The sequence below is a fragment of the Melanotaenia boesemani genome, chromosome 22 (assembly GCF_017639745.1).
Source record: "Melanotaenia boesemani isolate fMelBoe1 chromosome 22, fMelBoe1.pri, whole genome shotgun sequence".
Lineage (NCBI taxonomy): Eukaryota > Metazoa > Chordata > Actinopteri > Atheriniformes > Melanotaeniidae > Melanotaenia > Melanotaenia boesemani.
This window is the reverse complement of record NC_055703.1, coordinates 16,674,830-16,701,210: the sequence shown is the minus strand read 5'-3', so window position 1 is coordinate 16,701,210 and position 26,381 is coordinate 16,674,830. Positions and strand designations below refer to the sequence as shown.

Sequence of the window (26,381 nt, the reverse complement as noted above, 5' to 3'; positions counted from 1 at the left end):
AACTTGACCAGCTGAGGACTCTTGGTCACTGCAAGAAAAACAGCCTGCCCAGCACAAATAAACATTATCCAAGAATGTCAACTGGAGTTTTTCAGTGTGCACACACACAAACAGACAATTCCTCACTGACATTTCCTTTAGAATGATTGGGTTTTTGCAGCATAAGCAGAAACTTGCTGTGACCTTGGGAAGTGTGTCCTTTTGGGATTGTGAAACAGTTTTGTTGTTTTGAACAGAGGATATGGCTGCTATGGCTTAATTAGACTTCCAGGTAAAGCAATGCTTGTTACACATTTGGTACTGTGATTTCTTAAAATGTGGGATTGATTCATTTGATAGGTCAGTGAGAAGAAGAGTATGCATGGTAATACAAATCTTTTCCAAAGTTTGTCCAACCCCCATTCATGGGTGATACAGATATGAGCAACATACTAATATGAAGGTAAGCAATGCTTGCTAGCTTGCAGCCAACCAGCTCAATTCTGTCCAGATGTATAAAATTTGCCTACGCACAGTAAATATATGATTGTTGATTATGACTGCTTTGCTTTTTGGCGTCCTCTTCACCAGGAGAGTTTGTTGACCAAGTATTAGTTACAGGAAAGTTAAAGGCAAACCCAGAACTTGATATGCCACCTTTTGTTATCAGGGCAGCTGTAACCTTGGCAACCAAGCCCCAGGAGACCTGCCTGTGTATCCTCACCCCACACATGTAAATTGCAAGCTCCAACAAGGTTGACGCAGCCATTGAATGAAAAGTAAAAACAACAATTTGTTTAACAATATCCAAACTTTATTGGTTTAACAATGTGAAACTAAAGGCAACACCAGAAAACAAGGCCAAAAATTAAAAGGCTTAAGAGGCACAAAAAAATTTGAGGTGGGTGAGGGGCACAAAACATTTCAGGAGGCATTGTGGCACTATCAAGTGTCTACATATGGCTCTGTATGTGTGCGGTTGATAAAGTGGGGTGATGGAAAACCAAAAATCGTACCAAGACTAGTGGCCACTCAAAGCCAGCACAACAGTGTGTGCACTTCGCAATTAAGCAACAAGGCAAAGGAACGAAGTAGTCCGTTACTCATTACATTAAACTGAACACTGCAAGACTGAAAACTGATAGGTGAGCCCTCCATGACCAAGCAAATTTTAATTTAAAATCCTACAAGACATAAAGCAAGTCATAAAATGCAACAGTTGCAAATTACAACTAAAGTGAAGTTCAAGTTATCAAGTGGGGAAATGTTGCAACAGAGAACATTAGAGGTCTGTGGTTACATTACAAAGAGCTGACAAGATGTCCAGACTACAACCAGGATTTTTCAAGCTGAAACCTTTAATTCATTTGACATTTAAGCAGCATTTGGTTTGAATGCTCTAAACACAGATGAAAAGCCACCATGTCTGAAACAGAATTGACCTAGTCATTGCCTGGACGGCTTGCCGCTTGCAATTGCTCTGTGAATTTGATCAGGAAGTTAAGGCTGAGTGTGTCAGAACATACATTTATGCAGAATACAACACAGAACCACTCCGCAGGGGCCTGAAAGTGCTGAGTCTCACATATTTATTACATGTGGCATTTATTTCTACAACACAACTGTATATGGATATTAACTGAATAAGGCACTTTTCCTTAGGAGGTGCACTGACTGAGTAATTTGTAAAAGCTGCAGACGCAACACAATGGACATTAGGTATCCATGGATACCAATGGTGTTAGGACACCACACAATGTCTACATGTGATGCAGTGTTCTTAAGGAATGCAGCTTCCATGTTGAAAACAGAGAGCACTCTGAAGAAACACAGCAGCCTACTCAACAGTTGTGAATAACATTCTAAATATTTCTCTTAATTCAGGTAAAGGAACTCCACGTGCAGACTGAAGAAATGGGTGCAGCTAAGGCTAAACTCTGGCCTACCTGTCACACTTGGGTCTTTGGGCTACAGCCTAATACCATCAGGTGACTGTAGGTTAAAAGGCGTGTTAATGATGAGCAGCAGAAAACATGCAACCTCAAGTTATACAAGCGAAAAATCATTTGCATTCATGTATTTCTTAATGTTTATGGTCACACTGTCATTAATATTTAAAATTATACAAGCATTTTAATTTCTCCCTCTCTCTCTTTCTCTCTTTTTAGCAGAACCATGAAAAACATTTACAAAGGCAAAGTTACAAAACAAAGCTTGCCAGTACAATGCTCAATTTCCATGCCAAAAACTGAGGACTTTGGCTAAATGCACAGTTTCAAGGCATTCTTTCAACTAGCATATGGGCTAATTACAAATAATCAAGTGGTTTTTAAGTGTATCTAAATTTCTATGAGCATATGCAATGACGGGGGGGAGGGGAATCACAACTCTGCGCATCCATCATGCACTAATGCGAAAAAAAAAACATTTAAACAAAACCTGCTCGGCACTGGCAAGCTGCAAAGGGAAAAATGTTCTGATAAACACTTCATTTTGCCTTTCCTTCAGAAAAAAACCCAACAAACAACAAAAAGAAAAACTAGAAGATTAACAAATTCGGGTCTATATACAAGAGGGACAAAACTGAGGTGATGGGGGTTTAAAAAAAAGTCAAGAAAATACAGTTAGCAGCAGCTAGCTAATTACAAGACTGAACATGAGCTTCAGCCCGGCCTCCTTGTTGTTGCCCTTCTGCACTTTAATGCAAAGTCAGAAATCATACCTTGACCAAACAAAAACTCAAAAGAGTCCAACAGTGTTTACTCAAAACACACTCTCTTGAATACTCAGGTTTTCAAATTAGTCCCGATATTTTTGCCATTCCTTAAAAGAGGTGCCCACTCAGGTTGATCTCACATTAAACAACAAATGTCCTGCCAGCCCACTGTTCATCTACAGTCTAAAGTTATAACTCAGGTCTGAAACATGAACAAGAAAGGATAGAAGAAATTGGGGGATGGCATTCGCAGTTACTAAATCAAAAACTACATATTAATTATTTACTCCAGTCACCAGTGGGATGACGACAGCTCTCTTACACAACATATAATCATCTGCTGTTCCTACACACTGATCGAAGCCCTTGAGCGATACCAGTCTACTGTATTCTTTGACAATAAACAGCTCTTCAGTCCAGCTGGGATACTACAGCTGTCCCAGACATCAGCACTGCGATACCATTATGTAATTACAAAAAGCTAATAACACTCAGGGCTAAACTTAGGAATTAAGTACTCCTATATTTCTCACTTTTATTCACTCTGGACATTAAAGGCACTTCACTGTCCGCATCAACACAGGTACACACCCCTCAAATGCAACCTTAATCTCCATTCCACACAAATTATTCATATTTCTGAAAAAAATAAAATAAAAAAAATCTACATTCACTTTGACCCCGTTTAATAACTGCAGAAAGGAAGGGCCAGCTCCACATTTGCTACCCAAGCGGGTAAGATTTAATGATTAGAAGTAAGAGTTGTGAGATTTGTGGCTCTGAAATTAACTCTATACATAATTTATTGCATTGAGCTGCTCTACTGGCAGTTGGCATTGGACATTTTTAACATCTTGTATGGGGTGATAGATTTCCCAGGAGAACTGAAGAGCAGAAAACACTCAGCACTTCTCAAAAATCAAGGGAGTCGCTAATCAAATAAGACCATTTTTTTCAGTCTGACATCAGATGATTGGATGCTGCTTTTATTCTACTTGCAAGTAACCCTGCCTCTTTTACATCATCTAAGAACACATATACATGAAAACAACTTTGTGAAGAATAGAAAACCCACAATTTAACAGACTAAAAGCAATTCCGAATCATCATTTGTCATTGTTAATAACTATGAACTCAAACAGTGTTTCCAAATGAGGATTTAAAAAAAAAAAAAAGCTGATGTAATTTCTCACTTAGCAGTTGTATGAATTCAAGCATCAACAGGAAAGCTCTACTATATACATGACTGATTCTTTAACTCTCGTATGGCTGATTTAATTAACAAAGGTGTGAGAAGAGGGGCTGTAAATAACACAAGCCCACTCACTTAGCTGGAAAATGCTCTTTGCAGAATGACTAACATGGTGGAGGTGGGGGTGGCTACCAAGTGATGTAATCCATCCACTCAAGTCCTAAATGCCTTTCAGTAGAGACCTGTTAAGTTTGTACAAGTCCAAATGGAATGAATTATACATACAGGCACGTGCACCTGCCTTTTTATACCCTTCATCGGTAGCACTATCATATGTCAAAACAAGAAGTGGCAACAACAGCAATGATTAAAACACTGCTTGGAAACACTGTTTGAGTTCACCTGATGAGTGTGTGCCGAGTGGGGAGTTTTCTCTGGTAGAGTCAATGTGATGGGGATAGGTTGAATAATGTGGATCCTAAAGTGCAGACACTTCAAAGGGTGTGGTAATTACGGTCCTTGGACTTGCAAAATTTGTAGAGGAAGAAGATCACGGCCTGCAGGCCCAGCACCAGCACTATTCCACCAATGAAGCTTGCAGCATCAAATGTGGAGGACTTGTGAGAAGGTGCTGTTGTAGGGCCTTGTGTGGTGCTTCCAGCTGATTTTAAAAAGACAAAAGAGAGGAGATGAGCACAGTTATATCTATTCACATTACAGGACAGATTTAAAGAACCTTACTATCAAAATGTTAGACTAACTTGTAGCTGGGGCTGTAGAGACGGAAGTGTTGGTACTAGAAGTTGTAGCGACAGGGGTTGCTGTTGAATTGCCTAGACGAGGGTTACAGTAAACATCCATTAGACTTAAAAAAAAATGTACATTATACATTTTTTCAGGTTGCAATCCTTATGGGTTTGGTGACATGTCTTATTACTGAGTACATACAAAATTTATTCAAGAAGCCAACCAGTAAATTCTGACAAAGATCTGATTTTATACTTTATATGATGCTAGCAGTTTCCTTCATTTCCACAAAAATAGCAGAGCAATGTTGCTGAGGAGCTGATTTTATTCAACATGGACCTCCTGACTTTCCCTGTGAGGTCTGCATGCTCTCAGTGATGTTAGTGACAGCTGTAGTATCCCTGTTGGACTGAAGAGCCTTCAGGACTTCTGCATGTGGGGACTGCACCTTGAAGACCGGTTCTGAACCTAAAACTGCAGGGCTCCACTGCTATGATCCAGAGACCAAACAGCACCTCTGAAAGAGCTTTTAGTGTCCATGAGGGAAATGTCATTGTAATTTCAGTGGCCACCTCAATTCTGATTGGTAGCTTACAAAGTTTATTAACATGGGAACCAAAATAAACAATTATCATCACAATGATTATCATCATCATCATCATCAATTATAACAGAAACTTGCTTTTGTAATTCTTAATTTTTTTAAAATCTTGATTTGTTTTATTTAAATTATTTCAATTGTCCTTTGTTTTTTTGTTTTGTTTTTTCTAGTAAAACCCTTTAGTAGCTCTTATGCATTTGATAATGTGTTTAAAGTTGAGTTGAATATTGTCATTAAATACAAAATGTATATCGTGTTTTAATAGTAGAAGATGAGAAATGTTCCAGATATTTTTGTGTAATAGAGCTAACATTGTACACATGACTAACCACTGTGTAAAATATGGACGAACATGGTAGTGGTGGGCTTTGAGGCTTCAGTGGGTAACCCTCTGTTAACCTCAAAACAAACCCACACTTCGCTCAGTAGAATCCAGCAGAAACAAGACCAGCTGCACTTGTGTTGATTGGTTAATCATTGGCCTTTCTGTGTGTTCAATCTGCAATATGAGTAATGTTTGAAGTCTGTTTCCTCTGCCAGAAAAAGGGCTTTGTGTTTGTAATACAAATTACTTCCTTTCAAAGCTCATACGTTGCGTAATATTCTTTCAAATCTGTGAACAGAGTTTTGTTTTTGACATTAGAAAGGCCTTAAAGCTGTTACAATGTTTCCAGAAACTCAACAATCCTGTTTTTCCACACACTGATTCTAACCAAAGTTAGCAATAATCTTGCTGGATGTTGCAGTTAGTCATATCTATTGACTGGCCACCCCCTACTTACATGCATCTAATCTTACCCACCACATAAAAAATTTCCTGGATGCACGACTGCATAAGAGAGCTGCTAAAATTAGGAGCGTGACCACGAGTGTGGATGACATTTCTTCTGTAATTTACACTGTTGTGCATCATGACTTTGTAGAGTTCTACAATAACTTCTGAGGGAAACCATTTGGCAGAAATGACTAAACTGTTGACCCAATGTGTATCATGCCAATATGCTAGGGCTGCTCCATTATGGCAAAAATAATGACGATCATTTTGACTGAAATTGAGATCTTGATTATTTAACACAATTATTCACTTTAGTAATGTGAATTTTTTATCTATCCATCTATCTATCTGAGAGAGAGCCAGTGTGACATTTGAGGTGTTGCCTGTGGTAATACAGACTAGTTCCTTTCCATCCAGGTCCCACATAGTTATTGTTAATCTCAGACCATTTCATTTTTATGATCATTGAAAACCCAGATCGTAATCGAGATTAAAATTCGATTAATCGCCCAGCCCTACAATATGCACCCACTAACGGATGGTTTTGGCACCGGCACAATCATCGCTCAACCCTCCCACCTGCAACCTTTACTTCTTCCCCCAAAATTAATTTAAATAGAAGGGTTGCCATTTTGACGAGAACCTGCAAGTGGTCAAAATGGAAAGTTCTTCCAACCATAAGTAAAAGGGAATCAATCCAAAAGGGGGACATATTTGAATAAAATCTGTGGTATTTTTGGTTTTTTAAAAAAAAAGGTACAGTCCTTGAATTTTGTGTGAACCTCATACACTGAATGGCGACGACTGAGATGTACAGGTAAAAAAATGCTGAAAAATAAATGTATGATTTTATGAATCGCTTACTGAATAACTAAATTTCAATAAATGTATTCCCACACCCACATAAAACTGGACAACACAGACTACATGTAGCAGGAAACAGCTGAAGCTTTAGTAGAATAGTTACCTGTGGTACTGCTGTTAGAGGTGGTGGTGACAACAGGGGTATGGGGGGCCGTAGTGGGAGGGACAGTAGCCGAAGAAGAAGAGGTACGTGCAGTCGGGATTGTTGAGGTTTCAAAAGCTGGACAGGAAACCAACACCAAGACAGAATGTACAAAAGGTTGCAAATCACCCACAACAACTTTAAGCCCCCCAAAACAAAACAAAGCAAAAAGAACTATTCCAAATTCCTCATTTCTTTTCCACTCAAGACCTTCCTGAATCTTTTGGCAACAAATAAAGCAAACAGATGAGACAAAGACCAAGAACCATTTAGGTTAACTGTCAGCTTAGAAAGAGAATAGCAAGACCCAAACAGAATACACAAAGAATTAATGGAAATGAGAAAAAACAAAAAGAAAACACATGTATATGAGCAAATGGGGAGTTTGCTGATTTTCTTTGGGTCTGAAAGAACATGTAATGTAAAATGTTTAACTCTGTCTTTAAACCTGTTGTTAAACTCACCTGCACAACTTGCATTGCTGCAAGTAATGTTTTCTCCATTGAGAGTCATGTTGTGACAGCCAACTGCTACTGTAAGAGACAAAAGTATCAGATTGAATATTGCATTTATGGTACACTTTATATGAATAAAGTTATAAGGGTATTTCAGCATTAGTGGTATAATTCAAATAAATCAACATCAATAAATGTCTACAACATGTCAACAACTGCCAAACTAATAAATGATCCAAAACATGGTTTTACTGATGATAGTAAACCGTCCGCCTGAGGGTTTGATGCACTTGGTGCATTTACAACAGTTAAGCAAGGTGATAAGCAGCAGAGCCACTTCCCTTTCTTCATCTCCCCTGCAGGAAGTTTAGAGCAGTTGCTCATACAGAACCACTCCGGCCATTGGAGGATGGCATTCCTTCTATCATGTCATGTTTTTTCAGCATTTTGACAGCAATAACTTTTAACTTATACTTATTATAGATTACTGAAAACTCCCTGCAGGTCTGGGAAAAATAAAATGATTAAGATCCTTTACTTGAATGCAAACATACAGATTATTACAGTTCACAATTGAAAATAAGTACATAAGTGACAAAAAATATAATTAGCAAATGTCACTAAACATTAGTGGTATAGCAGAACTGCCCTTACGGCACGCATGTTTACATAAAAGCAAATGACATGATCATATCAATAACGTATGAATAACTAAGGAGCATTTTCATAATGTGGTTTATTTATGCAGAAACTGTTTAGCGCTTCAAGCACACTGTGGTAACTCTTATAAACTAATGGCTGTATGTTAAGTTGTAGCTGTAACTATAGCTTCCCACTGTAATCCAACAGTAGCATGGGAATAATAATAATAAAAAAAAAAATGATAAAATTTTATTACATAATGGTTTTAAGGCTGACAACATTTCTGTTGGTTTTTATTCAGTTGTCTGAGTCATAGTTTGATGATCCAGGTGGAATCTATATTACTTTATAATCTGATCACTCATTAACCATGCCATGAGCGGACTTTGCCCTGCTATCACATCTTGCCTGTCCCAAATACATAAACCGGGAGAAAGATGTTGCAAATATTGCATTTAGAGTCAGCTGCAAACTTTTACCGATTTATAAACACGATCAACGAGAGGAAGAAAAAGATCCCCTCAGCGTGTCAGTTTCTCAGTCTGTCACAGTCATAAGTGAAGTCATTGTAAAGTCATTGTGACGGTCAGCATCTTGTGACTATGCATTCTTTTCACACCCAGTTATGCTTCATACACTTTAGTGCTGTTATTCAACATTTTATCAGAACTTTAGGGGGAAAAAAAAAAAAAACACCAAAGGTTTTTTATTGACCAGTTACTGAACATGAAATGACCTCAAATGCTCACTTTTATCAAACCTCTGGTATTTTTCTGTGCAAAATGAGCATTTAAAGTTAAGGCTAACTTAGAAATCATACCATGTTTAATGAGCTCATTGGTTAATCTGTAGACCCCCCTTATCACTTCTAAAGTCATTCTCAGAATATTTTACCTTCATCACAAACAAGTCTAAATATATCAACAATGTAATGTCCAGTTTCCATTACTTTCAGACATGTTAAAACAATGTTATGATGCAAATAAAAATGACTATAATGTATAAAACATTCTAAGATAAGCAAGCAACTAAACAATACTTTGAATCTGAACTTGACATGAATAGTTATGAGATAAGAGTTGTAGGCCAATCAAAAATAAGTTAATCACAATAATTTAAAAATGAATGTAATCACATTAAGCCCTCTTCATTTAACTGTTTTAAAACAGCTGAATGAAACTGACAAAAACATCAAATATGAATATTTTCTACATTTTAAAAGTTTACTGAGTTTGCCATTTCAATATCTTCATTCTAACAAATACAGCATGACTGTACATTTGCTTCACTTTTCACAACACTGTTTCACAGGTCTTCAAACCTAAATGTTCAGAAATACAGAAGGGGAAACAACATTTTCTATTTAGCTTCATTAAAAATTAAATCTGGTAAAAAGGAAGTACATTACAGCTCTTTGACCTCTGTTTTATGTAAAAACCACTCTTGAATTTGTTTATATGAGCAGATGGCTCATTATCATGAATACAGGAACATCATAACAAGAGCCGTTTCTGCTCTCAGTGGTGCAACCCATGCTGTAAACGCCTGCCAGCCTACACCTTGGTAGCTTCTTGTACGATAATGCAGATCTAAACTTAATGCTTCTCACCAGATGGCTTCCCATAAATACATATAAACCAACTTTAACACACAAACACACACATACACAAAAGAAAAAGAAATCTGTAACAATTGTTAAAAGTAGCTTTTGGCTGCTTTTTTTTTTTAAATAATAAAAAATAAGTAAATAAAAAAAAAAAGATTCACTAACTTGGATTTGATTTTCCACAGGAATATATTTTGTGGCCTCTGTATCAGATTATTCATCTTTGTGCTCTGGCCTTGAGTGCACGTAAAAACCACAGACCTGCTGTGCAGTAATTATTACTTTGTGGAGCTCGTTATACAAAAATTCAACAAAGACTGTCACTTTGCTGTTGGGTTCAGCTATGCAAGGCAGCTGGGAGGTTTTCAGTTAGATGTCTGCTTCTGTCACACAGCAGAGATTTACCACCACCATTTCGTTCTGCCTGTGCAGCTTCTCCCTGTTTTAAATGGGGTTTGTTTTCTCTCCACACCATTTTTTGGGACTGCTCACCCTAATACATTCCATTATTTTGGAAAATAAAAGCACAAAAGTAGTAGCTGCCTCATTTACAGCAAAATGTTAATGTAAAAACATTAAAGAACTCACTGCCTTTCTAACTGAGATGGACATTTATCAACGGTCAATTAAATAATAACGTTTACGGTGATTTATTCTTCTATGCCCTTTATGCTACCAGACATTGCAATCTATGCATGTTGCACTGTATGGAGGTCGTTTTTTTTCCCCCTTCCCTCAGTCTGTTCACTAGGTCAGAGAAATGTTATCTGACAGGCAGCTGTGAAAGGTAGGTCTCACTCTTTGCTGTGATGGTGAAAATATTATCACCATTCAGTACAAGCACCAGGCTTCAAGCCAACCACAGAAAAACAGCCACAGAGTTAAGGGTTCTCAAGCTCTGTCACACCACCGTCGGCACTTTAAGACAATACAGCGGTTGCATGTACATGTGTGAAGTTTTTTAACCTTTAAACACAAGCATGCAGGGAAAAATGCTCCTCACACTAAGAGCTTGCTTACAGAAAATCCCAAAACCAGAGAGAAATCCATTGACTGACTGTGGTAGGCGTTCACTCCCCACTGCAGCATGTGGTTATGCTGTACTTCACAGAAGCCATCTCAGCTGTCAGAGCTGACCTTTCCGGTTTCTGCCAAGTTTGTTTCAAATAGGTGATCCATTCCTGAGCTTGTCAAAGTTTTAGCTCTAGTAGGATTATGTTGTTAAAAACAGTCTTCTTCTGGGTCTTTTGTTCCTCACATTAAGCTGAATAGGCACGTGTACGTTGTTTATTCTGGTGTGTAAGGAGAGTCTTTAGAAAGTCAAAGTGAACACTTTCAAATTTTGGTCCCAGTCTTTTTTTGGTGAAACTCTAAAGTACAAATAAATTTATAGGTACATATCCTGACCCATCTGATTTAGGATTTATGTCTGATTTATGGTAAACTATTATTTCCTTCTAAGCAATAGAATTACTGTAAACCAGGACAAAGTTTCCCCTGTGGATAAACAATGAAACCTACAAATCTGGTCTTGCATGGTCTTAAAGTGAGGCACATGACAGCACTCTTGCCTGTCCTGCTCAACCACACACACACAAAAAAAAACACAAAAAAAAAACATCACTGAGTAGTGTATCATCTTAGAGCCATTTAACATTCTTTTCTGAAGCATGAGGAGGGCGTGGGAACACAAAAAACTCAATATAGTCTCTCCTAGAGCGAATCAAAGTCTCTCAATAAGGTAGTCAAACAGGTCTGCTCACATGACATACCACATGTGCCTGATGGGTTTGAACTGTTGTAGATTCTAAGTACACAGATTTCGGAACTGATGGCTGCACCCAGAATACAATTGAGCCTCATCATCTGAGCCTCAAGTGAAGGGATATTCTATTCTGAATCCCTGTACAGTCTTATCATGAACTGAGGCCAAGGCATAAATCAAGAGAACAATCATTAAGCAAATCTGTTATCCTATCGGCACACTCTTTCCTCTCACTTGTGCAGTTATCTTTTCCTTCCTTCCCTCACCCCCCATGAGAATATTGCAGGTTTCCTGCCACACATCTCCCTGTTTCCCCTCATGTACATCTTGCTTGCAATCACAGGAAGCTTGCCATATGCCAGACTATCCATACTAAACTTAAATGAAATTCCTAACAAAGTGTGAAAACTATTGCCATAACAAAAAAAAAAAAAAAAAAAAAAAAAAAAATCCTTATGGTAGAATAATGCATACTTTTAAATCACAACCAACACTCCAAATAAGGTTTGAGAGAGAGAGAGAGAGAGAGAGAGAGAGAGAGAGAGAGAGAGAGAGAGAAAGAAACACATTTCCTAACCACCCCTCTGCACTGCAGAAGTCAAGGGTTTTCACATTGAGAACTCCTGCTTTGCTGGATATTTGATTTACCATTAATGAAATTATATTACCACAATTCTGAAAAGTGGAGAATCTAAACCACAATCAGAAAAAGGATGCAACCTGCCTTAACAGTCCTTTCATAATCACAAACATGCTGTGGCAATAAAAAGTACCGAGTCCATGAAATCCCCCAGCTGACTTAGAAAAACCATTAATATAATTTATTTATCCATTCATTTTAATCCACAGTTAGTTTAGAATTATTGTTACTAACACTTCTGACTGGCTGCACAAGAGTGGTAATCTACTTTCAAGTAATTGGGCTTTCCTTTATCATTTGGTCTGAAGGCACAGCCGTGCTATAATGCCTTGCTTTTCAACTAAACACATGTTAATTTAAATAATTGCGCACTAAAATTATATCAGTCAATTAATAGAAGTAAAATCGATTAAAATAAACAACTGCCTTTAAACATAACAGAAGAAAGTGGGCACAAACATTGTAGCTTGGTGTCAAAATAAAGATGAAATGTGAAATTGTAGCTTAACTCAGCTAAATTTCAACAACAGAAGCTACTCTAACAGTTTTAAAATGATTGCGATTAAGGCCTATAATCAACTGCAGCATGTTTTGCAACCTTGGCTTGAGCCCATAGTGTACTGCTAACAAATCTGTTCAGATTCCTTAACAGTATATTTATATGCCACAAAATGATGGCACTGTTTTGGCTTCAGGAAAAAACTCAGATAACCCTCCATATACTCCCAGGAATCAAATAATCTCAGCTGCATGCACAATTCAGGACACACAAAGACAAACCTGTGCCTTTCATTCCACAACTTGCCACACATTTAGGAGATACTCACATGTTGTGCAATTAACCCACTGGCAGTCAGTGGTGGTTCCACATGCCTCACATGACAGTGAGGAACATCCATCTGGAAAGAAGTCATGTATCAGAGTCAGTTATGGTAATTTGAAAATAAAGTGACAAACAAAACAGAAAAAAGCTGCAGTCCCATAGTTGTTGGATGAAACGTCATTAAAATGATAATGTTCAACCTTTTAGCGCAAATACAAAAAGCAGGATATAATAAACAAATAATTATTTGGCCCACAGTGTGCAGTCTAACTATTACATAATAGGCTGATCTGGTGCCCCATACTTGACCAGTTTGGGTTGTACCGGTCATGTTTCTTACCCTTACAATCCACCCCTGTGTCCTCTCATAATTCACACAATAGGGCAGGCAACGTTGCAAAATATTAATGCAATTTTAGGTCACACTGCATGCTAGCAGGCTAAAGCGTTAGCTGGTGCTGGCAGCTCAAGCTCCTCTGGTCAGTGTGACAATGATACTGACACGTTGCCAAAAAGGGAACAAATATTTCTTTGTAAAACAGAACATTTGTGTGACAGTTATCAAAGTAAGGGGTGAGACATTTAGCGCCTACAGCAAAGAGCAGAAATTGGGCTATTCGGACGGATATAACATCACTTTAAGGGAACTTGGCTGATATTAGCCGTTAGCTCAGCAGTGAGAGGTCGCCAAACTTACCTGAGACTGCGGCTGCTGCTCCAATCAGAGCCAGAGCTACCGAGAAAAACACCACCTTCAGGTACATGTCTGCGGTCGACTTACAGCTCTGCTGGCTTCAAATAGAAAAGGGTATCTTGAGAGAGAATGTGGAGAACGAGTCTTCGAGTACTTCGTAGCTCCCTGCTCGTCGTGGGTTTGTGGTGACTGCTGCGCCCGCTAGCTCGACACTTCCTACTTGACAGGTCATGTGGCGCTTCTTATGGGAGGGGTGACAGAAATCAAGTTTACGTGAGCAGTAAGCACGTCAGAGTCGGGAAACACAAGGGGTCCTCCACGCAGGCATGAGTCAGAGGAGGATTTATTTTATTATTATTTTTTATATCTGATTGGCGTTAAGACCCGTCATATAAAAAGAAAAAGGAAAACAAAAATGAATCCGACATGTGCCACAAAATACTGCAAAATTAGACCTGGGGAAAAAAATAAAAAAAAGCTTACATCCGAGGCATGATTGACCCACTGTAGCTCTATGAGCCCCCCTAGCGATCAGATTCATCATTCAATCATTTTTTTTAAATCCAAAAACTACATATATACTGTCCTCTACAACATTTACTTTTCTTTTTCTATCATTTTTTGTTGATATTTCCAATCAAACACCAGTGAGACGTATCTGATCTTATTATGCCAGAGCAACTCTTATTCAAAATGTTCACCTAAATATTTTCACTGTAAATAAAAAGGAATAAAATCATAATTATCTATGACATAAAAAAAATTTGTTAGGTCAATGTTAACAAACTATTAAAGTTTGAGAATAAACGTGAACATACAAGAACATACTTAGGTTTTAGAATTAGGCAAATGATTCATTATTTCATTTTCTTCTATCATACATTACTGTATATACTGTATGTGTGCATATATGTATATGTGTGTCTGTTTGTCTTCACTGTGCGGCATCTGGACAGAAGGTTTGATAGCAGATAAAATGTCAAATCTACAGGTAACACAATTACAACAAGTATAATAATCTAATTTTAGAGATCACATGTAAACCCTGAAAAATAAATTATTGTTTAATAACAAGATCTTAATGTAGCCTGTCTGAGTTAGGCACAACATATTGTAGATACAAAGCAGCTTTCCAAAAGTTCTTTTGTAAATAGAAATAAAGAAAATAATGTGTCAACATTCTCATGAATTTATTAAGATTAACTGCATCAAAACTGCTGATAAACATTAAACATATAAAGGGGATATTGTTGAGGAGCTACCGTTTAAATACTCCACAAGCTGTCACTTTACATTCATACTTGGGTCTTTCATTGCAAGTGGGGGCCTCTTCTAATTTCCTCAGGACGCCAACACCCTCAACCACTTGACTAAAAAAAAATAAGAAAAAAAAAAAGAAATTCACAAAAAGTTTACATTAGAGGTAAGATTGTATTTTTTTCAAGTCCAGTCAATGACACAAACCCAAAGGCAACATAGGTCTTGTCCATCCAAGGTGTTGGCTGCAAGGTGATGTAGAACTGGGATCCATTGCTATGGGGACCCTCATTGGCCATTCCTAAAATGCCCCGCTTAGAGTGGGAAACAGCAAAGCTTTCATCTGAAACGGGGAACAGTCATAGATTCAGGTTAATAAAGAGTGAGAAAATCCACCAATATTCACTCTTTCCCAGTATGTTACTGTCATGCTGCTCCAGCCTGTACCTTCAAAAGTCCCTCCATAGATTGACTCGCCACCATTACCTTTACTGCCTGGAGAGATATCTAGAAAAAATTAAGAAGCATATTTACTGTACCATGAGACAAGGCCAGTGACATTACAACACACCGATTAAAAAAAATGTTTTCATTGCTTTAATGTTAGGATATATAATTTATGTCTTCTGTAAAAATAAAAAAGCAGTAATATTGTTGGGAAGGTCATGCATTTAAAGGCATGCACCATTAACTTGACTTATAGAAAACAGTTGAAATAACTCAACTGTGATGCTGCCTTTAAGGAAAAAAGATTGCATAATTAAGCCCATATTAACCATATCCACATGAATAACAGTGTGTTATGATCCATGACTGCAACTGTATCACATGAAGAGATAAATAAATCAAAGATCAATAAATTATCTGCAGCTATTGTGAACTACTCATGTATTTTTCTTGTAAATTAACAGAATTTCTATCAAGCACTCAAAAACTAAGCGGTTACTCGGCTGGTTCTTGTACCTCCACCTTGCACCCAGCCGTTGGGCACAACTCGATGAAACAACGAGCCCTTGTAGCAGAGTGAGAGGCCACTCTGCGAGAGGCCTTGCTCTCCTGTGCACAGAACTTCAAAGTTCTTTGATGTCTTTGGGCACACATCAGAAAACAGCTGAGGGAATAAAAGGCACTGAGGTCTGATAACATCCTGTTTTGTGGCAATTTTCTCTTTTTTATATGTGCTGTTTGAGAAACATCTAATGTTTAGTCAGCTCAGTTTTTAAAGGACAGTTAGCACAGCAATATGTTGATAATGACAAGCAAAATATGCATATGAATGTGGATGCTGGTTGCCTCACCTCAAACAATAATCTCCCTACTGCCTCCCCTGCTATTTCGATGTCCATGAAGACAAACTGATGCTATAATGAAAGATCAGCAACAAATTTTATAAATCATCTGTTATTAAAGAGTTATAATTAGGTTAATTAGCCAGAAACTATTAACATTAACATTTCTATTAACATATATCATGTTAAAAGTCACAGGGAAAATTCATTCCTTAAACAAAATAAAGAGAAATAAGTGCAAACCCGAATTAATCAATAAATTATGGCTTTATGCATTAAAAAAGGGCAGGATTGTTGTTAGCTTATTTTCCACAACCTTGAAGCCAAAGTATCCTCAGTGCTTAAAAAATTGCTTTTCTAAATAAACGGAACAACTACTAGGACTTCAAGACAATCACCAAGATCTTGAAATCCCTTTGTCAACAGTTTGTGATGTTATCAGTAAGTTTCATGGTCATAAAACCTACATATTTCCAGGATGTAATGCAAATAAAAAATCCAGTGCGAGAACTCTGTAAAGGCAGAACAAAACACCTTGTAAAACCTCTAAATACAGTTGCTCAAGGCAGATCAGCAGCAGTCTGATGCAATGGTTTCAGTTTATACAGACACTGTTCTCTTTTCTAAGTGGGTGAATGATGGTAAAGGAGGACCCCACTATTAAAAAACAAAGAAGAGCACAAGAATAATTAATTGCTAAAACCTTTCAGTGATCATTCCATCTTTTAAAAACATTTTCTTTGGACAGAAGAAACCAAATTACAGCTTTTAGGGGACAAAGTGTATCATTTTCTCCAAAGGTTGTAAAGTTAAGCCCATAAAGAAACACTCTGATTACAGTAAAACGTGATGGAGGTTATATCATGTGGTGGGTACGCTGTGCTGCTTCTTGTACTGTAGGCTCCAAACATACCAAAATATTTATGAATTTAGTAGATTAAATGTGAAGAACAAAATGTAGAAACTACGTTTAAAGTTAGACTTAAGTCTTTCAACAGGACAATAACCCAAAGTACACATTCAACTGCACAAAAGAATTTATAAAAAAGGAAAGTAAAGACTTTTTGAAGTAGTAATCAACAAGTCTTGATGTAAATCACAATTTAGGCCTTTAGGAAATGTGGAAATCTGACATTGCTATAAGGACTTATACAAACTTGAATGTACTAATTTGAATATTTATAATAATATTTAATTTATAGTACCAATTTCACACGCAAAACTTATCTCTTCCACAATTACTTTTACCAATATTTATTATTTCTGTCACTGTGATGTTGACTTGCCCCAGTTTTCTGAAGGTGTTTGGTGTAGTAGTCTTCAGTAAGTGCCATGTAGAAAGCTTGTGGCTGTGTGAAAGTGAAATTCCACTCCTTCTTGGCCCAGCTGGCAAGATCCATTTCATTACCCAGGAGAAGTCCGTTAAGAAAGCACATCAGGCTGCTGGAGTACTGCCACACTTCACCACGCAGCTCCTTGAATCACAAGTTTGGAACAACAACAGTGTTGTGATTCAGTATTCAGACTAAGCACAGCATCAAGCCACAGCAGTATGTTCACTGTGTAGGCACAGATCATCACAACCCTCAGAAAAGTGCTGCAGTTTGCACAGCACATTAACAGTGTAAATTATAACAGCATTATTATCTCTCATCAGACCATGTCACTGATGAGGAGCAGTACATAGTTCCTAGAAATTATTCTTCTTTTTCCCCCCTCTGGGTTTGAGGCATTAAGATCCGAATTCCTCTTTTTCATTCAAATGAAAGAGAAGTCCTAAATTATTAAACTATCAGCAATCAGCACATCTCTCAGCCCAAAGTACATTTTAACTGGAAGGGACAACCTACCCTTTTCTTGTTATATAGATATGCGTCCCAGTCAAATTCAAGAAGTGGATGAATTTTCGGATGTAGAAATTCTTCTGGGAACTTCTTTTTTAGTTCCTAAAATGATAGATAACACTTGTTACAATTGATGTGAGGATAGTTTAATAATTCCGTGGAACAATCATATTTACCTCGGAAATACATTTGGCAACGTGGAAATTAGTGTCGGTGATTAAACCTACGATTTCTAAGTGCAGTTTTGAGCCCATGTTGATAGAAAAATCACCCTTCTGTTAACGAAACTCGTATCCATAGCAACAAGATTTTGGGCGCATTAACATGACGCTTGGTTAAGCCCATCGGGTGTCGACCAACTTCTTTGAAAGAGTTTACTCGCTTGCCACCTTCTTTCTTTTTAGAATATTATTGAGGCACAATAATCATATTATATGCGCAATATAGACCTATGGGTAAATAACAATTGTCAATGTAAACCAGATATTTTCTCTAGTTTTTCTGTAGAGATAGTTTAAATTAAAACTTAAGCAGTAAGTTAGCGTAGCACAACCTCCTCAACGAATTGGAACGCAGCCTAATGGCGCCAGTGTTTGAAAACTGGGCGCGTCATACTGTTTTGTGTTGATCTGGTTCTAGATTTTGTGTGCATTTCTTTTAGTCTGTTTAGCCTTAATTCATTTAGCTGTGGTGAATAATGGGTGTTCACAATTTGTGGTCTATCGTTGAGCCGGTTCGTGAGTCGGTTCCGCTGTATAGTTTGAGTGGAAAGACGCTGGCAGTTGACCTGAGTTTATGGGTGTGCGAAGCTCAGCATGTTCAGGCAATGGTGGGGAGAGTTACGAAGCCCCACTTGAGGTAATGCAACTATGTTGTTTTAAAACTAATTTCTCGTGCTCGAACCCGATTACAATCAACGCAATGCTCTTTTGTTTCCAGGAATTTATTTTTCAGGGTGTCGTCTCTCACGCTGATGGGAGTCAAATTGGTTTTTGTCATGGAAGGAGAAGCTCCCAAACTTAAATATGAAACGATGAGTAAAAGGACAGAAGCAAGGTACGGAGGATTCAAAAAGACTTCTGCCTCCAGGTCTGCCAACACCACCAGCAGAGGGCGCTTCAATGCTGTACTTCGTGAGGTCAGTTGGTCCTGCTCTCTCCTTCAGATAACAGCAACTGATATTATGTTGTCCCATTACAAGCATGTCTTTCCTCTTTGCAGTGTGCAGAGATGTTGGACTATTTGGGTGTTCCTTGGGTGACAGCTGCTGGAGAGGCCGAGGCCATGTGTGCCTTTTTGGACTCACAGGGCCTGGTGGACGGCTGCATCACCAACGATGGAGATGCATTCTTGTATGGGGCCCAGACCGTCTACAGGAACTTCAATATGAGCAGTAAAGTAAGGTTTAATTTGAAATCTGGAGGAAGCTGGGTTGAAATCACTGAACTTCACTGACTACATATGCTTTAGTGTTAATTACCAATACACCTCTAGTTTAATTTTTGTTGTTGTGTTCCAGGACCCCCAGGTAGACTGTTACCAGACTTCTCGACTTCAAAGAGAGTTGCATCTCAGCAGAGACAATCTTGTTGGTCTAGCCATTCTCCTTGGCTGTGATTATATTCCTAAGGTAGGAAGGAGACGTTAACCTTAAAATTTGTCACGTCAGAATCACTTAAGCGAATGAATTATGTTAACTTTACATTTTCATGTTTTCCTAAGGGCATACCAGGTGTTGGGAGAGAGCAGGTCGTGAGGCTTATACAGACACTGAAAGGGCAATCGCTTCTGCAGAGGTAGAAAACCATCCATGTGTGCTGTTGATTTTTTTTCCTTTCTTTGTAGGATCTATTTATGATTTGTATGAACTTGTGTGACTTTTCTCCTCATGTTAAAGGTTCATCCAATGGAGGGAGGAAAATATAGATATGGCAGATGGAATTATAAAGAAGGTTTCCCACTGTAACATATGTCGACATCCCGGTGAGTGATGTTGTTTTAAACTGTGACCCCTGTTCAAGATTGCAACAAGAGGTGAAAAGCAAAGGGTCTGTAACTCGTTTCACACAGTGCTGATTTAAAGCTATTTAATCAGTCATGTTAAAATATGCATGTATGTGAAAGATTTCAGAATCTGAGACTCTGGTTTTCAGGTTCGGCCAAGGCACATGAGCGTGGTGGTTGTGCTCTTTGCAACAGTCAACGATTCTGCCAACCTCAGGACTTTGATTATCAGTGTCCCTGTGACTGGCATCACTATGAAAATACCCGTCAGGCCTTGTCTTTTGAGGCAAACATCAAGAGGTATGCACTTCTATTACTTAATAAATGCAGTGAATTTAACTGAAGACAAGGAAATCAAAGTGGTAAATAAAGTAAAATTACATGAGAAATACAATGAAAGTGAGAGCAAAAAGTCAATCTATTGAAAAGACGTTAGGGAAACAGTGACATAGTTCTATATCAGTTTTCTTTATCAGTTCTACAAGCCTTATCAACTACTAATTTATCACTAGGTTTGATTAAATCTTGTATAGGAAATCCACAAAACTGATCGTTTGCACACAAACAGTTATTGCTGAATGTTTTACAATAATAAAACTAAAATTGATTAGTTATACTTTACCTGAATGCAGAAAATGAGTGTTGTGGTATTTAAAAAAAAACACTTTTTAAGATCTTAATAACTGTAGTTTTGAGGCTGAAACACTTTTTAAGGTATTATAAAGGAAGATTTTTATCTTCTGGCTCTAATATTACATTCAGTCTTTATTTATTAGTAGTTCATTTATATCATGTTGACTTAAAGGTTTTGTACCTGTGTGGTACAAAGAGTAACTGGCCTCATTAGCAGCATTATAGGTGGGTTTCATGGATGTTCAGTACAGATATCAATCTGTCCAGTGAAAGATAAATGACAGTGACTGGCACAAAAAAAGATTGCAAAGGTGTTTTTTTTTTATTTCCACCAAGAACTTTAATGACATTAACTGGAAGGACTATGTGAGATTTCCTTATGAATTGCAACATAGTTTTAAATGGCCAAAAGGGTTCCAGAAATTTAAAATATATTTTTTCTGTTTTTTGTTTTCTTGCCTAACATCATATGTTTGTATTTTGTTGGTCTGTGAGTTAGTAAACCCCAACATTCAAGACGACAGCATAAGCTCAAGATGCTCGTAGCATTTTTCATAATTTAATGGCATTTCGTAGACTGCGACAAAGTGAGAGTACAAAGTGTTCAACTTCTTTTTTCAGGAAAACACTGGCATGCCAACAGTTTCCCTTTACAGAGGTACAGCTATGCTTATGTTTTTTTATGTGTGTATCTGTGTTACTTTTTAATTCTTTAAATCACAGATCTAATTATTCATTGTTATTACTCAATATTGCAGATCATAAATGAGTTTTTAATATCCAAGGACACACTTGTGTCTCATTTCAAGAGGCGGCAACCAAATATGTTGTTGATGCAGGTAATTTATTCATAGATCATTTGTTCAGTTAAGTGAAAGGCGATCTTTTAGTGAGCTTCTTATGAACATTTTTGTTTTGTTTCTTTAGAAATTTGCATTTGACAAGACGGAGTGGCCGAAGCACTACACCAGTGAAAAGGTTTTAGTCTTAATGACCTACACTGAGTTGATGAACAGAAAACATGGCAGAGACATTCCCTCTCAAATCAAGCCTATCCGGTAGTCCTACAGTCTTTAAAGACTAAAAAAAACAATTACCATGGTTATGTTGTTGTAAAGGTATTTACAGTACACTTTGTTTCTCTTACAAAAGAATATTGAAACCAAGGGTGAGGAATGCAGCGGCTTGCTTTGAAGTCATCTGGAGCACACCAGGTCAGTTAAAATCATCAAACGCATTTAATCACTGATACTATTATCATTACTATTGTCCTCTTAGTCTCACATTATGGAATCTAGGAAGGGGGTGGGGGCAATATTAATTAGTTAAGTGACATGACTGCTGCTCTAAGGGGCAGTTGGGGTGCTGGATGTTCGCCACCGGGTTGTCTGTTAGTGACTGGCTGTGAGGTGGGGTTAACAGGTGAGAGATCAGTCACAACAGCCACTAGGTGCTAAACTGGCTTCCTCCCTGAGCTGGGAAATCTCCAAGTCCACTTCACTAACAAGCCTGTTTGGCATGACTAGCCTGAGAAATAATCAGATTGGGGTTCCTCATGTAATATACAAAGAACAAAATTTTGTATTCAACATATCCAGCCCATTGTTGGCGCCAAACCCTGACATGTGAAGGCATCAGGATTGGGTAGAAAAGGAGCCTTTAGTCTTTCTAGCAGTGATTATGGCTCACCAATTTGTACAAAACTGCCAGAGATTCATCAGCAAGTTAAAAAAAAATCTGTTTCCATAAAAGATTTTAAAGAGATTTGGATTTACATATTTCAACATCTGCACAATATTCAGGGAGTCAAGAACAAAAATCTCAGTGTGTAAAGGCAAAGGACAGAAACCATTGCTGGATGTGTGAAATCTTCAAGGCCTCAACAACACTGTTTGGGAAACTGACATGCTACCATGATTGGCAATGGGACATTGGAGTATCTTGGAAAACACATTTCACTCAACACAATCTGCTGCTGTATCCAGAAATATATCCTCCAAACTGTATTTACCAGGAGGATACCATATATAAACTGTGTGCAGAAACATTATTGACTTCTCTGAACACAAACTCATATCAGATGAACAGAAAGACAGTGGAAATGTGCCATATTGCTGCTTTTAGGAAATAAAATTTAAGACTGGTTCTCAGTGGTGCCAAATATAAAAAAAAACTATTCAAGCTGTTATAAAAGAAAAATTCAAAAGCTGACATCACCAATAGCATCTGTGTCCATGGGATTTGTGACCTTAATATTTGAAGCTATCACTAAAGCAGAGGTGCATATTGGGATTTTCTAGAAACAAATTATACCATCAGGGTTATTTTCCCAGGAGGTCCATAGATATTTAAGCAGCACAATACCAGACCTCATTCTGCATGATTTACAGCAGTGTGGCTTGAAACAGTATCTTTGTATAGTTAGAATGAATCATATTCTCTCTTTTTATTAGGTAAATATTTATTTAGACAAAGCTGTGTCTGATCATGACTTTTTTTCTACAGAACATTACGTGTTTCCAGAGGATCGAGTGGCAGAGGACCAACGTGAGGTGAGGACAGTGGAGGAAGAGTCTCTTTTTCGAGTGGCTTTCCCAGAAATAGTAGAGAACTACATGAAAAGCAAGGCTCTGGCTGAAGAGAACAAGACCAAAAGTAAGACATTAATAAATAATATTTATTCTAAATGCATATTATTACATAAACACGCATGTTTAAGAACAGTATATTTGCATGTTATGCCAAATTAACTACATTTCACAGTAAATGTAGGTATTTTTCACAAAAGCTCCCCCACCGATTTGACAAGCTTCCCAGACTTCCCACACTGAACTGGCAGGGATGTCCTGATCAAAGCCACCTGGAAGTTTACTTGTTTTTCAAGGCTGTCTATTACAGCAGCTCTGACACCTGAAAATGTTGAGTTTGGTTGAACCCGTTCACACCAAAGGCTTTAATGCAGCTGAGAGGTGTCTTTTTCGCGTTGTTGTCACTTTATGTAACTGAGCTTTGCTCCCATTCGTTCAGCGCTTCTTCTTATGCGACCCGATGTCCAGAAAAGTCGGCAAACTGCAAAATGTTTAGGTGGAGCAAAGATCTGCAAATAAGGCTGATCTATACTTATTTTTAAAATGATGCAATGATAGTAGAATTTTAAAAAATGCTTTACAAACTTGCATCATCTCTTCTTTAAAATACACTCGACCAATTAGGTTTTTTTTTTTTTTTTTTTTACTTAACATGGAATTTAAACAAATTTTGGTCTCTTTTTCATAACGCATGCAATATTTTCAGTGGATGACATATTTGGGGTAGGGTGCATAAAACTGTTTGTAGCTTCATGGCTAAACTGTACACACAAAGGCACATATACTGTGCAAAGAAGTGCAGTTTTTCCATTTGTGTATCTGTGACACTCTGCTTTGAAATTAGACCAGAATTAAATTGAGTGGAAAAAAAATGACACAGGCAATAATGGTAAAGAAGAAATGGTATGATATTAAATAAAATGGGAAAAGCACATCATACTCAGGGCTACTGGCACGGGAACGAGAACTTCTGCTTCATTTGTAGTAGATTAGCACATAGCAAGTACAGTGCACTGCAGAGATGATCATGAAGGAGACAGATGCATAGGTGATATGTTGACTGTAAATCAGTGAACATAACAGTCGTATACCAGAGGTTAGAACAAATCTAAATACTTATTTTAAAGCCTTATCAGGAAGATCTTCCACAGCCATTACGTACAACAAACATGATGCACACCTGCAGTTATTTATAATGTCCATTATTTATTAAGAGTGCATGAAGAAAAACATCATATGTATAACCTATTACAGTCAAAATGTCTGTTTTGTGTAATGTTAAATTTTGTCACCTAATGTTAAGTAGGCATGGTATCATTCAGAAAATGTTCCAAGGACCTTACGATATTCTGTCTCATTTTGTTCACAGAAAAGAAACCAAGAAGTAAAAAGGAAAAACCATCAGATGTGTCCGACAGTGTTTCCGATCTCTTGGCTCAGATGACTCTTCAGAGCTCTTCCTCAGTGAATGCCACTCTTCAGCCACAAACTCTGCTCCCAACTACTTTAAACACACATAAAACAGAAGTCCTGATTTCAGACACTCCAGTTAGACATAAGCAGCTTCGGAGGGAAAAAGAAGGCTGCAGCAGTCCAAGTAATCCACTGTCTTGTGCTGAATCAGAGGCTGCTTCTTCGCCTTCTGTCTCCGCTGTTATTGATGCATTACATCTAAGTGATATCGACTGGGAGGCTTTGTCCTTCACATCCTCTCCTGCTTCACAAGCAAACCACATCACAGAGCCTGGCCAAAAGAAGACCCCAGTGACTAATGAAACACAGGGTGAAAACACAGAGCAGGAATCCTCAAATGAGGTCGAACAGGTAGACTCCAGATCTGCTCAAATGCTGTGTTATACTGAGTGTTCTCTAAGGGACAGGGTGCTGATGAGGAATCCAGCCAAAGCTACGCATCAGATGGAGAAATACAGTGGTGTGTACTCAAACCATCTTAACTATGATTTAGCCTCTCCTGAAAATCAATCACTGGGAAAGTTTATTGGGCAAAGTTCCAGTAAAGGTAGTAACAACAGCAATGTGATAGGGAATAAATCAGCTTTTAATGAAGAGGAAATATCAAACAAAAGCCAGCTTAAAACAGAAACTAAGAATTTGAAAGAACAGCAAATTCCGGCACTACAAGCTCAAATTAAGATGATGGAGAAATCTGATGGCTCCAAAAAGCCTTCTCATAAATATAAATTTGCAAAACCAGCTTCGTCTTTATCGTTTGCTCCACCTGAGAGGTGCCACTCTGACCCAGGTCAAAGTGACAAAAAGAACATAAGCGTGCCACAGAACACCAAGAAGAGTGTGTGCATGAGTGTGTGTTCATCCAGTGAGGACAGTGATGCAGAAAACCAACACTCTGGACCTCACAGGTTGACAAAAACAAAACCCATTACTATGGTCAACAACAGCTTCATTTCAAAGTTTCCTCTGAAACCCATTTCTGTCACTAAAACACCAAAACCAAATGCAGACGCCGCCTACAAGCCTCGGATGATAGGACCAACATGTAAGAGTTGCGTGGAAGTGGCTGAAAACAGCAGACCTGTACCAGCTAAAAACGAATATCAGGATGTCCAAACAGCCAAAGTGGAAGATGATGTGTTTGCTCAGACTCCAGCTTCACCTGTAACTATACTGGATAGTGACGATTCGGTAATTTGTAGTGAGAGTCCCCTGCCACTAGCTGAGAGACTGAGACTGAAGTTTCTGAAATGAGAAGAATGAAGGACAAGAACACGTAATTCCTTGATTTCTTCAGCGTGAAAGTTCCTTCAAAACATTGGAAATCAGTCCTGAGTGACACAAGCAGCTGTTCACATCCTGTTTGCTGTTTAAGAATTTAGGGATCATATGAGCCATTTTCAAACAGAAATGTAAAACTTTGACAGTTTTAGCTTCCAATTATGAAATCTTTATACTTTTGTTTTTCCTACGTTTATATTCTGTTTATATGTTATATAAAGGACTGTTGTTCAGATGTCATCAGGCTTTAATGTTATTGTGACCAACCTAATATTTTTTATGTAAAGAATGTGTGGTCTTTCATAATCTTCTTTTGGAATTTTAAATTAAATCGTAGTACAAAATTACTACAGAGATTCTTTTTTTTTTTT

The 26,381-nt window shown here is 37.8% G+C and overlaps 3 protein-coding genes across 4 annotated transcripts; 1 reads left to right on the top strand and 2 right to left on the bottom strand.

The window, feature by feature from the left end:
• Positions 1–771: 771 nt before the first annotated feature.
• On the bottom strand, positions 772–13,877 carry cd164 (CD164 molecule, sialomucin). Of its 2 annotated transcripts, XM_041975668.1 has the most exons (6): positions 13,645–13,875; positions 12,952–13,023; positions 7,481–7,549; positions 6,978–7,094; positions 4,649–4,720; positions 772–4,548 (listed from the first exon to the last, which is right to left on the bottom strand). In XM_041975668.1, the coding sequence occupies exons 1-6, from the start codon at positions 13,709–13,711 to the stop codon at positions 4,382–4,384; spliced, it is 564 nt and encodes a 187-aa protein (XP_041831602.1). In that variant the 5' UTR covers positions 13,712–13,875; the 3' UTR covers positions 772–4,381. The 2 variants fall into 2 exon arrangements, with proteins under 2 accessions (XP_041831602.1, XP_041831603.1); XM_041975669.1 differs by lacking the exon at positions 6,978–7,094 and having other exon boundaries at positions 13,645–13,877.
• Positions 13,878–14,812: 935 nt separating this feature from the next.
• Positions 14,813–18,316, bottom strand: ppil6 (peptidylprolyl isomerase (cyclophilin)-like 6). Its single transcript, XM_041976623.1, has 8 exons — positions 18,208–18,316; positions 18,038–18,133; positions 17,474–17,662; positions 16,197–16,259; positions 15,862–16,009; positions 15,346–15,405; positions 15,106–15,241; positions 14,813–15,011 (listed from the first exon to the last, which is right to left on the bottom strand). Exons 1-8 carry the CDS (start codon positions 18,283–18,285, stop codon positions 14,900–14,902), a joined length of 882 nt encoding a protein of 293 aa, XP_041832557.1. The 5' UTR covers positions 18,286–18,316; the 3' UTR covers positions 14,813–14,899.
• Positions 18,317–18,395: 79 nt separating this feature from the next.
• LOC121634129 (flap endonuclease GEN homolog 1) lies at positions 18,396–26,303 on the top strand. Its single transcript, XM_041976622.1, has 13 exons — positions 18,396–18,889; positions 18,971–19,169; positions 19,253–19,429; positions 19,551–19,661; positions 19,754–19,827; positions 19,929–20,014; positions 20,185–20,335; positions 21,290–21,326; positions 21,427–21,507; positions 21,596–21,726; positions 21,821–21,882; positions 23,174–23,323; positions 24,626–26,303. The coding sequence occupies exons 1-13, from the start codon at positions 18,729–18,731 to the stop codon at positions 25,981–25,983; spliced, it is 2,778 nt and encodes a 925-aa protein (XP_041832556.1). The 5' UTR covers positions 18,396–18,728; the 3' UTR covers positions 25,984–26,303.
• The last annotated feature ends 78 nt before the right edge of the window (positions 26,304–26,381 follow it).